The sequence below is a fragment of the Rattus rattus genome, chromosome 6 (genome assembly GCF_011064425.1).
Source record: "Rattus rattus isolate New Zealand chromosome 6, Rrattus_CSIRO_v1, whole genome shotgun sequence".
NCBI classification, from domain to species: Eukaryota; Metazoa; Chordata; class Mammalia; order Rodentia; family Muridae; genus Rattus; species Rattus rattus.
Genome location: NC_046159.1, coordinates 132,718,430 through 132,735,013, shown reverse-complemented (window position 1 = coordinate 132,735,013; position 16,584 = coordinate 132,718,430). Strand labels below are relative to the sequence as shown.

The window sequence follows — 16,584 nt, the reverse complement described above, 5'->3', positions numbered from 1 at the left end:
AATGGTCTCAACTCAGTATACACATATACAAAACAAACTATCATACCCACCCATGAAACCTACAAACTATAAAAGCAACCTGCCAAGCAACATCTATACCCATCTATGCAATAGTGGCATGACCCATAGGGGCAACCAATTGCTCTTTGATTAGCTTCAAGGTCAACTTCACAAGAGGAAGTCCATGACTGCTACTGTAAGCCCCATCAATAATAGGAAGGTCATAGGCCCAATGAGGGAACTTACTATTATTATTTTATTAAATTGACATAGCAATAAAGCCATATTGACATAGCATAAACTGCCTACTAAATATCTATGTTTATGCATATAGACAAAAGCTACACTCAGCTTTAACCAAAATTACTTCTCTTTGCAGTGAACAAAGGAGAATATAGAGGGTCTCATAGTTGCACAAGATGCTAAATGATGACCTGACCCTAAACAAGGCATTTATATTATACCTCTAAGGCTGAAATGAGGCTAGGGATAATGAAAGAGTTGGGAGATAAAGGATAAGGACTACAAAATGGTGTCTTTTAGACGTGGCGTAAAAATTACAGTCGTGAACTCACAGAAAATGCCATTGCTTTTACTGAACCTTCAGAAGACTGACTCAACTGTCAGTGACTGATGAGAAGACTCACGGAACCCTACCCCTTACTCCAGAACTACTGGCTATTGATAGGCTCTGGAAGATGCGAAGTCATTGTCTTTGTCTTCAATTGAGCACCCACTGCTGAGCCCAGCATCTCTCTGATGCATAGCTCCAAATACATGGGCCCTGGTTCAACTCAGAGGGTCACAAACCAAAAGAAATAGGCAGGAACATGGGAAAGAGATTAGTATGGAGAAAAAGGAGCTGGAAGGAGTGGAAAGGAGTTACAGAGGTAGAAGTGGAAATCACTAGTATGTAATTATTATGTTTCATATACGTTTGTTTGTGTGTGTGTGTGTGAAATTTGATTAATAAAAAAGAAAAGAATGAGAAGAAAAAAACAAATAGCATTCCTTTCTACCTCTCCGTTTGCCATCAAGAGCTCCTTAGTGATTAGAGTTGTCTTGATGTCTTTGACATTTCTTTCCCTTTAGAAAGCAGTTTCTGTTAATTTTATGAGCCACAAATTCTTTTATTAACTCTAATATTCACAACTTTTCACATTAGAATAGATGATGTAATGCAGTTTAAATAGCAAAATAGCAATCAGTTTTCTTAGGGGTGTATAAAGTGATCTTCCAGCCGTTGACCTGTTCAATTCAAAGACCTGTGGTAATTGCTTTGGGCCTCCCACTTTGGACAGCAGCCGGATGCCCTTTGGAGACCAGGATGGAGTGACATGGCCTACTGTGCTCTCCCCTTCCATTTTCCACCTGACCCAGACAAGCTGTCTCCCTGAGATGGCAGATGAAGGAACCATAGCCCTCTCATGAAAAGCAGCAACTGAAGAGCAAAAGCAGTGGCCAGGCCCTCAGCCTTTCTTACCCTGAGGCTTTGCAGATCCTGGGAGGGCTGGGAAAGCAACAACCTAGTGACCTCGTAAAACACAGGGCCTCCCTGTGTTCTCAGGGCTCTAGTTGCAGGCAGCAGGCACCAAGTCCAGTGGGATTTTCTAGAAGGAAGTCTGGTGCTGACACCACCTCTGGTGGAATTTATTAGAAGGAAATCTGGTACTTACAGAATCAACAGGAGGCAGAAGGAGCAGTCTATAAAAGAGCCATTGACCAAGAGAATCCAGACGTGGATCCTCAGGAACCATATAGCCAGCATGTTGGGCATTAATGCTGTAACATCTTGATACTCTCAACGTATCCTCATTTTACTTCCCAAAGACAAAGTGTGAGTTGGGGGCACCTAGTCTGACTGTCAAGGTCTTGCTTTTATCCCGTCTCCCTTCTGGCTTCAGAGGAAGAAAGAACTGGCCCTGTTTGTCACCAATACAAAGTCGCTCAGGGCACTGTCTTCTAGACAAGAGATTGTGATATTATATCCACAAACAGGGATAAACCTTCCACTAGACTCACTTTCCAATATTCCAACTCTGTAAAGCTAGAAGGGCAAGTCAGATAAAGGCCATGGCGTGTTAAAATTGGCTGCCCCGGCTTTATCTGAATCAAGAATTAGCAGAGGAAACTCACCCTTCTGAAGCTCACACGGGGCAGGCCGTCCTGTACTAGGCATGTCCTGGGGCGTTGCTGTACAGATACCATTACTCCTGAGCCGTTCAGAAATTCTCCAGTAGTTGACAAAGAATTTTCTGACCAGGGGAATGACTGTGGCAACTAGAGGTGGCAGAACACCTAAATGAAATCATGTGTGTAAAAGATAGCATTGTACGAAGAGAGCCACCTAGGACACAGTTAACTAATTTCTTCCACTCACTTTAATTTCTTGTGTGAATCCAGCCACAGGAAACCATGCAGGGGTGGCAAAGGTAGTTTTTATTCCCTTCCAATCTCCAAGGAAACGTAGCTGGGAATGAATGAGAGGCCCAAGTCATATATCAGTGGTCTGCAGAGGGTCTACATAAATCCTTTTCTTTAGAGTTATTGAACTGTTTTGAAAATGGTCTCAACAGAAGTTATTCCAAGTGTAGCAGAAAGGAAACCAGAGTCTTAAAGAAAAATATACTTACTTTGCTGAGCAAGGCAAACATATCAGTATCCGGAGAAACAAACCAGCTTCTTGTGTTTTATTTCCTCAACAAATTCACTGAAACGCTTGCTTTATGTCTTTAAAAGGCTGATAGACAAGGAATTTTGTGGGTACTAAAAATTAATACCGACAAATGGTTCATAACCACTTTAAAAAGGTGGGTACTTTGCATTTTTTTCTCTTTTGTTTGTAGTTCTTTATTGTGGTATTTTGCATATTGTAAACACAGTACACATTTTTGTGCTTTTAAAAAATACAAATTGAAATAGTATTCTCTGGGGAAGGGTTTTCTACTATTTAAGGAATTAGAATGTGACTTCCCTGCGTACTTCTGTGCATAAACTAACTGGTGGTATCTCAGCCCTTTTTATGGCTAAGCACCTCGCAGAATATTTTTCCAATAAACTTTCTATTGTGGTAGGCTTTTAAACTCTTCTTAGAACTAATGTTTAAAATAAAAACCTCTCTATCTGTGAAGACAAAAACTCTGCTACTATTTAAAGATGACTAATGCAGTCGTTCGAGAGAACGTGGAGATGCAAGCATATAAATGAGACAGAGCTACTGAAACCAAAATAAATGAAGGTGCACCTTGACCTTTTGGTTCGCAGAATGAGAGAGAAGTGCTGGCTATCATTTATTTCCTCTAGACCTTTGCCCAACTCAGTTCCTTAATTCTCAAGGGTCACCTCCTTGTGGCCTTTTCCTAGTGACCATTTTTTGGTGTGGAGACAGTCTCCTTAAACCAGAAAACTGACTCCTTGCTTTCCTTGATATTGTGCTTTCTCAATATGTGATGCTATGTCCTTAGCCTCTGCTGGAATGAAGGTACCAAAGGACTGAGGATCTTACATGAAATCTGTACAAATTTAGTAAATGACTGTGTAGAAGGTAAGAGGAGGGGGTTTCTTTTAAACTCCATTAGAACCAACAAAATAAGCTACCTCCTTACATTACTAGAGTAAATGTAATACTATATTCAAAATCCATGAGAACAGCTTTCATTATTTTTTTTCTCACTTTGTATTTGTGACTTAGAGTTTGCTGTGATACCTTGTTCCCTAAATCTCCTATGTTTCAGTCAGTGATTCTGAGCACTCCTCTAAAGGCAGGTGGAGAGAGACCCACATTTGCATAGAGCAGAAAGGGCACTGTAACATCTGGCCCGGGGAAGTTGCCTCAGTCTGTTTGTGAGTGCTCATTAGACTCACATGAATTCATGAACTACTCTGAATTTGTAAATGCCAGTTTGGTGTAGGTTGCTTTCTCCCAGACCAGTGGCATTGACTTTGGGGGTCTATCCCTGCTTGTTTACTCGCCAGTGGCATTTGACCTGGGGTTAGACCCGTATTTAACCCTTTCCTGTAGGTCAAAACCAAATTGATTTGGCAAAAATGAAATTGGAAATGAGTCATGTGTGCAGCAGGTGTCCCTTGCTCAGAAAGCACCACAGGTGGAAGCATTTTCAGACCTGTTTCTGGGCCATCTCCAAAGAAGCTTCAGAGGTCAGGAAGGTAATTCCGAGACATCCCATGTGGTCAGGGTCTGGGGAGGAACATAACAGGTGCCCACTGGGTGCAGTTTTCCCAGCAGGCTGGGAGCCTTTCAAAGAGGTCCATTTGGAAGATAATTTATTCATGTATTCATGAACATTTGTCTGGCATTTTCTGTGAAGTGATTTACTTCGAAGTTGCCCTAAATGACTGGAACTTTGCCCTTTCCTCTACCTCCCACCATCAGCCAAAGACTTTGATTTGAAAGATGAAAAAATATTGCATTTTCTCTTTCTTCTTTCTAGAGGATGAGGAAGATGAGGAGATGGTTGAGCCCAAAGTTGGTCATGATTCTGAACTGGAAAATCAAGACAAAAAGCAGGAGACAAAGGAAGGTAAGGAGACGAAGGAAGCTGTGGTCGGCAGATACACTGGGTCATTACTTGGTTTTATTGTTTTCTTTTACCAAACCAAGAGACGATAGAAGCAAACAGAGCTGAAATTCACATGCCGTTTGTATAAGATGTTGTATGACTACTCAGTGTGTTGTCATTGACAACAGACACTGGAATCATCAGGTCAAGAACTGGTTGCTTTCAGGCTGACTAAAGGGAATAAAGTGGGAGCAAATGAGGTGCTAATCACAATTCCACAGAGTTAACATAAGACAAACTCTCAGTTGCCGTGTTAGAGCAAAAGAGAGACTTATGGGGGAAAGAATAATTATTTTATCAATTAGTTCTGAAGTTTTTTCACATGCTATACACAGAAACAGTAACAGCACTCATTACTCTATTGATTAAGCGGTTCTTCCACAACTCTGCCCATGCAATGACAACTAACTACATATGTGAGTGATAATAGTAACACTGAGGATTTAGTTCAGTGGTAGAACATTTTTTTGTAGTAAGTATAAGGCCCTGAGTTCAGATCCCAGCACTGGAAGGGAAAAGAAGACAAAATAAAAATTAGCATTGATTAAAGGCTTATAGTGTACTTGCCTGTCCTCCAAGCAGTTGAAGAAAACACCGTCTACTAATCAAAATGTCCTCTGGAGGCAGAGACAACTATTATCACTATTCTACTGGCTGCGAGCTAAGAGGGAAGGATTTAAAGCCTGCCCCATAACTTATAAGTGCATTACCCAAGGCATAGGTTGAAGCTTGCGTGAGCTAAGACTTAGGGTGAATCTACAACCTGTATGTTATACCCTAATGCCATCCTCATGATTCTTCTTTAGAACGTTTTCTTTCTCTTTTACTATGTTAAGGCTCTCAGACGAAGAGATTTTTGAGTTGTCATTCTCACTGAAAAATGGCAAGTGGCCCCCTGAGGAACTGGGAACAGGCTTTAAAAGATTCTTCTAAACATCTAATTGGTCTTATCGAGTACAGATCCGCATAAACCTAATAAGCGTGTCAGATCCTATTTCAGTGCTTTTGAAAAGTGCCCATGGCTTTGTAGGAGTGTGGGTCTTGCTCCAGTTCCTTGCATCCTCCTGAGAAAAATCCATTCAGTCTGAGGAGCTAGCACAGTTTGCATCCCTGCACGCTTAGTAGAAGTTTGCCCAGATACAATGTGTGCAGACAACTTTTAAAAAATTGGGTCCCGATGCTAGAAAGAAGACTAAGCAATTCAGAGCACGTGTCGCTTGTCCAGAGGACTTGAGTTGGATTCTCGGCACCTGCATAGCATCTGTAACACCGGTTACAGTAGATCCTTCTTCTGGCCTCTCTGGGTACCAGGCACAGAAGCAGTGCATAGACATACATGTGAGCAAAACCCCCATACAAATAAAATGAAAAGAAGCAACTCTTTAAAAAAAATAAAAAAAAGACAGAGAGATTCAAAAGTAAAAACTGCCTCCTGCTAAGACATATTTGAGTTCTGTATGTGTGTTTAGTTTTGTCTTGACTATATTTATGCAAACTTGGTTGTAGAAGAAGTGGTGTAAGGTAGTGAGGCAAAAGGAAGGGGTTTGCAGCCAAGGTGCCTGGATCAAATCTTGGCTCTGCCACTCTAGAGCTGCATGATCAATAATGACTAACTTGGCCGGCTTGCCTTCTTTTGGCTCTGGTTTCCTCATCTGGCAAGCAGAGATAATACCTACCTCATGAGTTTGTTTTTGAATATAAGACTCAAAGGGCCTAGTATGGAACAACTTGGCACAAAATAAGCACCGTAGAAGTGTTTGCCAAATTATTATTAGTTGTCTTGCCTTACAGTACCAGGTCTGTAACTGTGCCCTACCCATGATGTGATGGCCTCGTGTGCCCCAGCTCCCTGAACTCAGTTTTGCCATAGCCCATAGCTTTGAAATCAAAAGATGCAAACAGTGGTTTTTTCTGTTTTGGAGAGACATTGGTAAGGCGATTACCATGCCCAGTTTCAGGCATCTAGGAGGTGAGGTTCCAGGAGTGACTGAGAACAAGAAAAAGATTCAGCGTCTTAACAGTTGCATCCACAGAGGGCATTGGCTTCACTTTTTTTTCTGAGAAACCCTAAACGGATTCCATAGGAGCGATTTCACACTTGAAATTCTACTAAAATACATCTTAAAAAAAAAAAAAAAGAAAAGCAACGAAGTGAATGCCTTTATCACGGGTACAGCCAGGGACCAAATAAGCTGGGATCTATTGAAACACATTCTGTTTCCTTTTGCAAAACAGCTTAAAACATGACCAGTGACATACAACCTCCCAGTTCTTGGTAGGCCTTGGCAGGGATTCACCACTGCCACGCCACCCCCAACCCCAATCTCCAAACCCTCTTCCTGGCAAAGCCAAGCACCTCCTTCTTAAGTTCCAAGCAAAAACACCCTTCAGTTTTAACCGTTCCCCATGCTTTATGGAACTGATTAAAGCCATACTAAAAGTCAAAAAGAAGTTTGAAAGAGCATTTCCTGTTACCGTACCGTGTGCCTCCTTCTCCATTAATGGCGTTTCTGCAAATTAGCACATAATGGGTTAAAAGCATGTTTATGTTAGCACCAAACTATCTGGAATTTTATTTTCTTCTTCTTTAAGCAAGACAGTATTCTGCAAACCTTTAAAAGAATCTGCAGCAGATCTAATTGTGGCGCCATTCGCAGGACTGCTGGAGTAGGACTGTGTCAGCACTTCAGCGGGAACCCTGCCTTAGGGGACTTAGTCCTCAGCCATAAAAATTGGCTCTGGGCTAAAACTTGACATACAGTTTCAAACCAGGAAACACATTTTTTGGGGGAAATCTATCTCTTCTTCCCTCTTTTCCTTCCTCCCTCCCTCCCTCTCTCCTCTTCTTCTTCCTTCTCCTTCTCCTTCTCTTCCTCCTTTATCTTCTTCATGAAGAAAAATATAGTAAGACATGGAAAATTCAATATGCACTAGATTTTTATATTTGTTTAACTTTTGCATATTTCTTCATCTGACACCACAATACCTTGAGTTATAAAGAACATAGTTTGGATTACTATTTTGTATGTGCACTTTCTTGCACACGAACAAAGCTGCAGGTTAGCTTTTTAACTAGTCATCAAAACTTTGGAACTCTCCACATATCGGCGTCAGGTTAAGAGAATGGGGCCCTCCTGTAAATTCAAATGAAGCCGTAAGCCTCAGGTTAGCGTCAGAGATGAATGTCTGCCTGTGATAGTTTCGTTTGGTTCCCTGCTGCTGTTTATGAACTGATTGTACTGTAAAAGTTCCATTAGGCATTCGCACCAACTTCATCTCATGTTTTCAGGGGTTGCCTGGGCTGTTTATTTTTATCTTTTAGATAGTCTTGCAAAGCATCTTTTACACACCATGTTTTTACAGTCCAATGTAAGGCTGGATTGTAAACACAAGGCAAGCCATTTATAAAGTGGGTATTTTACAGATAAATCTAGACTTACAATGAGATTAAGGGGCTGGGGAGGTGGCTTCGTCAATAAATTATATACAACTCAAACTTGACCTGAGTTTGTGTTTCCAGCACCCGTGTGCAAAGCCAGGTGGAAGAGCCCTTGCCAATAATTCAGACATTGGCGAGGCAGAGACAGGCAGACCCAGAAGCTAGATGGCCAGTCTAGACAACTGATGAGGTTGATATTTCCTGTCTTAAAAATGGGAGAGTGATTAAGAAAGACACCTGCCATTGATTTCTGGCCTGAGCATACACACACACACACACACACAGATACACACACAGACACACACACACACACACACACACACACACACACACACCAGGGCACCCACATATATAAACACATACAAAAAGAAATTAAAATATTTGATATAAGTCGTGAGGTTCAATATGGACATTTTGTCTAATTTGTAGAGGCAAATATTCTAAGAACCCTGGAGACAAGAGAAAGAGGACATAGTATATGGGACCAATTAAAAAAGAAGCTAAGTACACATTTGTAAGAAAAGTCAAAAAAGAGAAGAAAGAAAACACAGACAGTAGTATAGAACCATTTTAAAGAGTACATGATGAATGTATGACTAAAAGAAATTAACACTGTGTAAATAAATAAGAAAAAGGAGATTCTGAATAAAGTTTGTACTTGATTTTGAATTTTGCACGTCACAAGCTCATATAATTCCTAAATGTTTATTTCATGAGCGTGATTCATCTTTCATTGATGTTACTCAGGCTAAATGTAACTGAGTAAATTTGTAGATTCTCTTGTTCTTTGGATACTATGTAAGTCACATATATATAGTCTATTTTCACACAGATTCTCCCTTTTAAAGGACACTTTAAATGCATGAAACTATTGGAAGGAATTCTTTATGTTTTGTATTATGAAACCAAATAAAATATTATATAATCCATACCCATATTTTTCTGTGATGTGGCTTTTGATGATAAATTAAATCTACCCTTTTTACATCTACCTTGAACATATTTTAATATATATGTGTGTATATGTCTATATGCATCATATTATCGAAAGATATATAATTCATTGGACTTAAGAGACAGAAAGAAGCAGCAGAAAGATATTCGAGGAGAATGTTGGAGTACATCTGGGATACCTGCTGATGGGATTTTTTTCATCTCTGTATTTAAAGCATAGTGGATTCCATTAACTAATACTTTATTTTTCTCTCCGAGAAGTTGTTTATTTCTCAGAGTCTCTTTTAACTGTGGGTCCTGGGTACTTATTTATGTTGTTTCTCATTTATGTTGTAGCAACACTTACCAATTTAAATATTTTTAAACAGTGAGAGATTAGTTTAAATCAAAAGTAGGTATGATTTTATTTAATTTGTAAGTTGAATATTGTTTATGACTTTTTGAAAGAGCTCATCTGCACATGCATGTTATTATTCTGTGCAAACAAATCATGTCATTTGATCCCTGTTAGACATCAAAGCTTAACATAAAGTGTATCCTTTGTTTTGGTTCAGTAGCAATTTGATTTCGGGCCAAACATTGCATTGTTAAGGATGCTGTCTGGAGAGGCAGCTGCTTCGCCTACCTGGACTCAAGCCTCTGCAAGGTCACTTTGATCAGCCATTTATGTTCCTCCCAAAGAAGAGGTTGTATGTCCTGAAAGCTGAGATCAAAGTGACAAAGCTGTAGGGAAGAAAAAAAATTACGGAAAATTACACAGATAGTATTTTTTATTCAAGGTAATAGACTTGTAAGAAGAGATACGGGGTGAAATAGATGTGGTTCAAAAAGATAAACAGAGAGTGGATTTTCTTGATTTTTCTCATATTCAGAGGAAAAGGCGGGAGGGTAAAAGGAAAAAGCTCCCACTACTGTGTTTAATACCAAGCACGTCTTCAGTCGCCTGTGAACAGTAACCAAGGCAGAATCTTTTTTAAAGACATTTTGCTTGGCCCATACCAGCTTTGTTTGGTGACAATAATTTATTTATTAGCAATATTAACCAAACAAATTGGACGCAGCATTTTATAGGCTTGGTCTTTGTTTCACCTGGTTACGTTTAGTAGCTTTACTATACTCATCAAAGAGATAATTCAAGTTCACAAGGAGGCTAGAAAAATATACTAATAAACTAGTTCTTGATCACTTATCCTTGATGCTTATCTATTTGGGGGGTGTATTTTTCTATTTTTAAACTGGACTACTACCCAGAGTTTAAGCTCAAATTAGTAGAGTCGAAGCTAATACGTGGCTGGTAAAATGGTAGTTTGGTAGCATTCTCCTCATTATCAATGTCCTCTAGCAAATCCCATTCTGAATTCTGAATCCAGACATCACCAGCTTCCTCATTTTGCAGACTACTGTCTGGGCAGGAATACACAGTAGAACTTGATGGGAATTTTGGAAAGTCTCAATACACCCAGCAATTTTAGGGCTCTGGCTCCGTAGAGATCTAAGAACTGTTTCTGGTTCTGTTCAGGACTGCCAGAGATGGTAAGTGGGCTGTGTTTGCATGTAGTTGATGAATCACATTTTGCCATATTGTTAACTGGGCAGCATTTCTGAGGTGTGAATCAACTCCATCAGAATCATTCTCATTTTTTTTTTACTATTATAAATGGAATCTTGAGTCTTTTCAAACTCTTAGTGGCATGGTCTGAGACAAGGAAAGGGGAAATCCCAAAGGGGAGAGAAAAATCTCCTGTGATTCTACAGAAGTGCTTTTTCATCATTCAGATTTCTTAGAACAATGCCCTTGAAATATCATTAAGTCCAATAAAACTTGTATAAAATGTTACGTAGCAGCTGACACTGTACCTGAAAGATTCCTCTTATTGTGTGGCCAGGGAGAACCTGGTCCCGATTGTGACTACACTCTTAGAAGCTCACAGGAAAGCTCGTTCATCCAGGACACTGACTGCAATTTTAATTCCTTGCCTGTGAGCTAAATATCCAATGTTGTTTTATTTGTTTGTTTGTTTGTTTGTTTGTTTTTAAAGTGATAGCTCAACTCTCATCTGGCTGTCTGTAGAAGTGGGGTTTCTAGAGACCATAAAGGTTCAGCTGAAAATTTCTACCCATAGGCCTTTCCCAGTATGGGAGATTTCCTAATCTCTTCCCTAGAGTTTTATGCAAAAAGGGTTGGTGAAGGGTTTGCTTATAGATTTTGAGGTCAGTTGACTTGTAGGCACCATGGAACCCTGACAGTCATTTTATCTCCTATTCTTACTTTGCATCTTCATGGTTAACAGATAGAATTAAAATAAAATAACCACTCTAAGTAATAATGGTGGAATGTTTCGGAGAAGCCCTGTGTGACTTTGTATCAGGGAGGACATAGCTTCCCTAACGATGTCAGTTTCCCTGCTAGCTATCCTAAGTCAAGTATAATTACCCAATAGAGAGTAGAGTAGACATCTGCACTATACCACAGATAGACCCTAATGAGTAAGATCTTATTCATGTATTTTTCTGCCTTATTTAAGTTCATTCTGAAAGAAAATAACATTTAGAACTGATATGTTAAAACATGCCAATCTACTTTTACTTATAATATTTTTTACTTCTTCAAAGTAGCAAGTAGATGAGATATGGAATCTTTTAGGGGGAATAGCTACAAGTGCCATTGGTATAAGTCTGAGAACAATTTATAATCCTAATTAACAATGGTTTGCTTTCCTGTGTATTATCTCTCCCTGAATAAACAACCTCTTTCAAGGGCAGGATTTCTGTGGAACAGTTTTAAATTGTCCCCTTTCCTTCCTAACAATCTGTCTTGCATAAACAGCCCCTCCAAGAGAGCTGACGGAAGAAGAAAAACAGCAGATCCTGCACTCAGAGGAATTCCTCATCTTCTTTGACCGAACGATCCGAGTGATTGAACGAGCTCTGGCTGAGGACTCTGACATCTTTTTTGACTACAGCGGCCGAGAGCTGGAGGAGAAAGATGGGTTTGTTGCTTATATATATACATTTTAAAAACTTAGTGTGATAAGTTGTTGCTTCTATTGTCCAGTGTTCTTTTTCAGGATGCTGCCCAAGCTGGTCCTGTTCTGGACTCAAGTGATGGTCTAGGCTCAGCTTCTCCAGTGCTTAGTCCAGATGCTAGTCCAACTTAACTCACTGATTTTAAATACATTTATACACTGACTAGGCAAACTCCAAGTCTAGCAAATGAGAGGAAGATGGAATTGCAGGACTGGTCTTAGGAAATAGCTTCGACTGTGGGCTTTGGTTATAACTTCTGGCTTAGCATTTCCCTGTAATTATCATGTGCCCCTATGAAATTCTTTTGAACTTGCTGTCAGCAGTCCAGGTCAGGTGATAGAAACAAACAGAGTCTCGAATATTGTCCTTTGAGAAAGTGTTCTCCAATGCAGCAGGAGGAGATCTGTAGTATATCTCTAGATCGATTCTTGCTGGCTAAGCAAGCAGTAAACTAGAGAGAATAACCAAGAGCTATCTAGGGTAGCAAGAGAGGTGAGAAACAGTCTGGAACGTGCATCTTCTTTTTAGTCTTATAAGATTGTGTATGTGTTACACGTGCATATTATAGGAAATGCATATGGCAAAGAGACATTTACAGGTAAGACCAAATCTATCCAAAGAAATTGGACATCCACATGACTTTCTCTGTGACTGAGATGTATATATTAGAAAGGACAGAAGCTGCCAGCCACCACCATGGATTATAAGGTACCACTGTATATGACTCAAAAGAAACAGACATAGTTGGATTGTCCCTATAGATTTCTTCTGTTGGGAATAATGTATGTAGGTAGAGTTGCCTGCTTTTTGTATCAGATCTGAATTTTTAAACTATGTCTAAAACGCAAATCCAAATGCATTTTTAAAGAAAAAAGTGGTATCCACATTGAGGATACTGAAAAGAATGTAGCAGAGGCAAAGTAATTAATTAATTTCATGGTGGTGTTCTGAAAACATTCTCAACAGTTTGGCATTGTTAAACTGCACAGAGGAGGAGAGCAGCCTGAATTTGCATGCTCTACCAACGTTTGGCTTGTTTTTTTAAGAAGTCATTTCTAGTGACTCAATTGATTGTAAATGCTCTCCCTTTTCTATCTGGGTACACGGCCCACTACCGTACTTCTCTGCGAACAGGACTAAGTTGCATTCACCTTACCTGTAGTGTTAGAGCTGCCCTAGGATTAGTAGGGGTCCAAGAGCCAAGGGGTGGATATGGAAACCATGCTTTGTCAGCTCACCAGAAGTTAGATATTTTCTGAAGCCAGGCTACTCTGGACAAGAGCTACAGAGGTGAGTGGTGCTTACTGGTGTAACGTGGTGGGATAAAGTGAGTGGAGGAAGGGTGATTGAGTGAAACCGAAGCAATTTAGGCAGATATTTTTTGCAGATCCAGTAGCTGCTGGCACAGAACAAACATTACTCAATTTAAGCCCGCAGGCCCTTGAAGGAACTGAGTGACCAGTGCAGAGTTCTTCGAAGGCATTACCAAGGTCAATTGAACATTAACCAAATACACACTGGCCAACTTGCAATCAGTCTTCTGAGACTAAAGCTCCTTTGGTCAATGACTGATAAAATGATCAATGCCTGGAAGACTCTTGGGATACCATACCTGATCTCATGGCAAAAATGATTGCCTACTGTTACTCAAGGAGGCAGCCACTAAGTCCAATCACAATTCACAGGTAGAAACATGGATATCATTTGGTGTCTAATGGTATAGAAGCAAGAAACTCCCTTCACTTTATGCTCCTTTAATAGGAGAGAGATTTAAAGGTTTCTCTTTAGTCTTAGTGTGTGTAAAGTATGGATACTCAAGTGGAAGTGAGAGGCAAGTCTTGAGAGTCAGGTTCTCCATCTACCATAGGATCAGGGAACTGAACTCGGGATATCAGACTCTCATAAGTATTTTTATCTACTGAGCATTCTTGCTGTCTGAGAGAAAAATTTAATAGCCCTGCTTCAGGCTCGAGCCAATTACAGGGAAGAAAATATTTCAAGACTGACTAAGATAAGCTGAAACAAATTTGACATTTTACAGCAGGCCCAGAACAAGTGCAGAAATCTTTTCTGAGCTGGTAGAAAGAGCTTTTCGTAAAGGAGAATATCTTTAATTCATTTACTCATGACCGTGTGCTACTGTCTAGACACAACTTTGTTCTGGAACCTCACTTTTACCTCTGCTGCTTAACCCACCTTAGGGATGTACAGGCTGGAGCCAACCTTTCTTTCAACCGTCAGTTCTATGATGAGCATTGGTCTAAGCACCGGGTGGTCACATGTATGGACTGGTCTCTCCAGGTAAGAGTTAATGTTCTTATGACATTTGTGTGGAAAAAAACATTAAAAGATATTTGTTCTATTTTTCTATTTTGGATATATTTATTAATCTAGGACCCTCTGCTTTCTGCCCACTAGTTTTTAATTCACATGTTTTCATAAGTTTGGGGCTTAACTACCCATTCAAATACTCGTATTTATTAGTTAATATGTTTCTGGAAACAAACAAGCACCCAGACCATTCTATGCAGGAAGATTTTCTAGGCGAAGTCACTGTTAGTTTCCTACTGACCAACTTGATGAGTGGACAACCCAAACTGTTGACTATACATGAGTCACTGTGCCCAGCACTGAGCCATTAAGTAATGTGTAACAGCGCATGGTTAAGCTGTCGTGAAGTAAGAATTCGAATGCCTGTGGTCTGAATTTTGAGCTCATGCATGCGTTTTTTATCGGCATAACTTACATGCCACTTTAGCAACTGCCTTGAAAGCGTCATCTTATTTCACCATCAAGCGAATTATATAAAGCAATCTCTATCAAGATTTGCATGCTGTAGCTGGAGAAACTGAGGCCCAATAGATGCTAAGTAGCTTGCATCACTGCACTCACCGTCCTCACTCAGGCTACAGTAGAGCTGATCTCAAGCATTACAAAGCTCTGCTGCAAAGGTTTTAACTGCTTTTCCCTCAAAGACCTGCTTATGAAGCTGAAACCAGAAGAGCTTCAGGGTGATGAGTGATCCAGACAGACAGCAAGTATTGTTAAAGAGTGGAGTGTAAGAGGGGATCACTCTTTGGTCACATCTCAGAAGCCTGACCTAGGCAAAGAAGAAGGTGATGTAGGCAGATAAGCCAATGGGGATATAACAAGAGTCTGATTTCATTTTGTTGGGAATTGAGGGAACATGTGATCCCCATAACTGTATGGTCAGCAGCCACTAATTGGGTGGGGTCCTCTGTTCTTGCACCCTCTTGACATCCAATCAACAAAGCACAGAGAGCATGACTGTACAAAGACTAAGACAGTGAAGCTTGCCCAGTAGCCCTGTAGCGTGTGGGTGGTCTGTGAGCTTGCCCCAGTGTACAGAGAAATCAGATCCAAGCCCTAGGAAACACTTAGCTTGAAGTGTTCACTTATTCCTGGTCTGGAAATCACGCAGGAGCTTTTTCTGACACATACCCCAACCAAGGCAACTGTTAGTGGTTCCCAAGTCAGCTGGTAAGGCTGCCTGAAGAGACTGTTGGGCTACCAGCAATTGGGGCTGGTCCCACTGAGCCTCTGTATGTGGTTACAAGGGTTTGGTTCCACAAAAGTTCCTTCCCATATGACATTTGTATGCCAGGGAATTTCTCTCCTCTCTCCCTCTCCCTCTCCTCTCTCTCTCTCTCCTCTCTCCTCTCTTCCTCCTCCTCTCTCCTCTCTCCCCTCTCTCTCTCTCTCTCCTTTCCCCTCTCTCTCTCTCTCTCTCTCTCTCTCTCTCTCTCTCTCCTCTCTCTCTCTACTCTCTCTAGATGTGTATAAGAGACAGCTCCTCTCTCTCTCTCCTCTCTCCTCTCTCTCCTCTCTCTCTCCTCTCTCTCTCCTCTCTCTCTCTCTCCTCTCTCTCTCTCTCTCTCTCTCTCTCCCTCTCTCTCTCTCTCTCCTCTCTCTCTCTGTCTCTCTCTCTCTCCTCTGTCTCTGTCTCTCTCTCTCTCTCTTTCTCTCTCTCTCTCCTCTCTCCTCTCTCCTCTCTCCCTCTCCTCTCTCCTCTCTCCTCTCTCCTCTCTCTCTCTCTCCCTCTCCTCTCTCCTCTCTCCTCTCTCCTCTCTCCTCTCTCCTCTCTCTTCTCTCCCTTCCCCCTCCTCTCCTCTCTCTTCCTCTCTCCTCTCCTCTCTCTCCCCTCCTCATTCTCCATTCTCCTCTCTCCTCTCTCCTCTCTCCTCTCTCCTCTCTCCTCCCTCTCCTCTCTCCTCTCTCCCTCTCCCCTCTCTCCTCCCCTCTCTCCTCTCTCCTCCTCTTTCCCTCTCCCCTCTCTCCCCTCTCCTCTCTTCCCTCCCCCTCTCCCCCTCCCCCCTCTCTCTCTCCTATCTCTAGACTATGGAAATATATTGGAAATTGTAAGACATACATTTTATAAAGAATTTCTTTAAAAAATAGAATCCCTAAAATTCTGTGTCATAATACTTTTGTGGGTTCAAAGAAACAGCATTTCATACTTCTGAGATGAAGAGACACTTCGAATTGGAGTAGACACACTTGGACATAGTAAGACAAAAGAGAAAGATGTGACACCACGGTGTAATGACAGGAGGTATGCCTTGG

The 16,584-nt window shown here is 40.9% G+C and overlaps 1 protein-coding gene across 1 annotated transcript in view; it reads left to right on the top strand.

Annotated features, from left to right (window-relative positions):
• Positions 1-3,914: 3,914 nt before the first annotated feature.
• Positions 3,915-16,584, top strand: part of Dync1i1 (dynein cytoplasmic 1 intermediate chain 1) — a 119,806-nt gene continuing 107,136 nt past the window's right edge. The window contains exons 1-3 of the mRNA XM_032906963.1: positions 3,915-4,541; positions 11,801-11,963; positions 14,202-14,301. Of these exons, the coding sequence (XP_032762854.1) occupies positions 4,415-4,541; positions 11,801-11,963; positions 14,202-14,301 (390 nt within the window). The 5' untranslated portion in view covers positions 3,915-4,414. The remainder of the gene's footprint in view (positions 4,542-11,800; positions 11,964-14,201; positions 14,302-16,584) is intronic.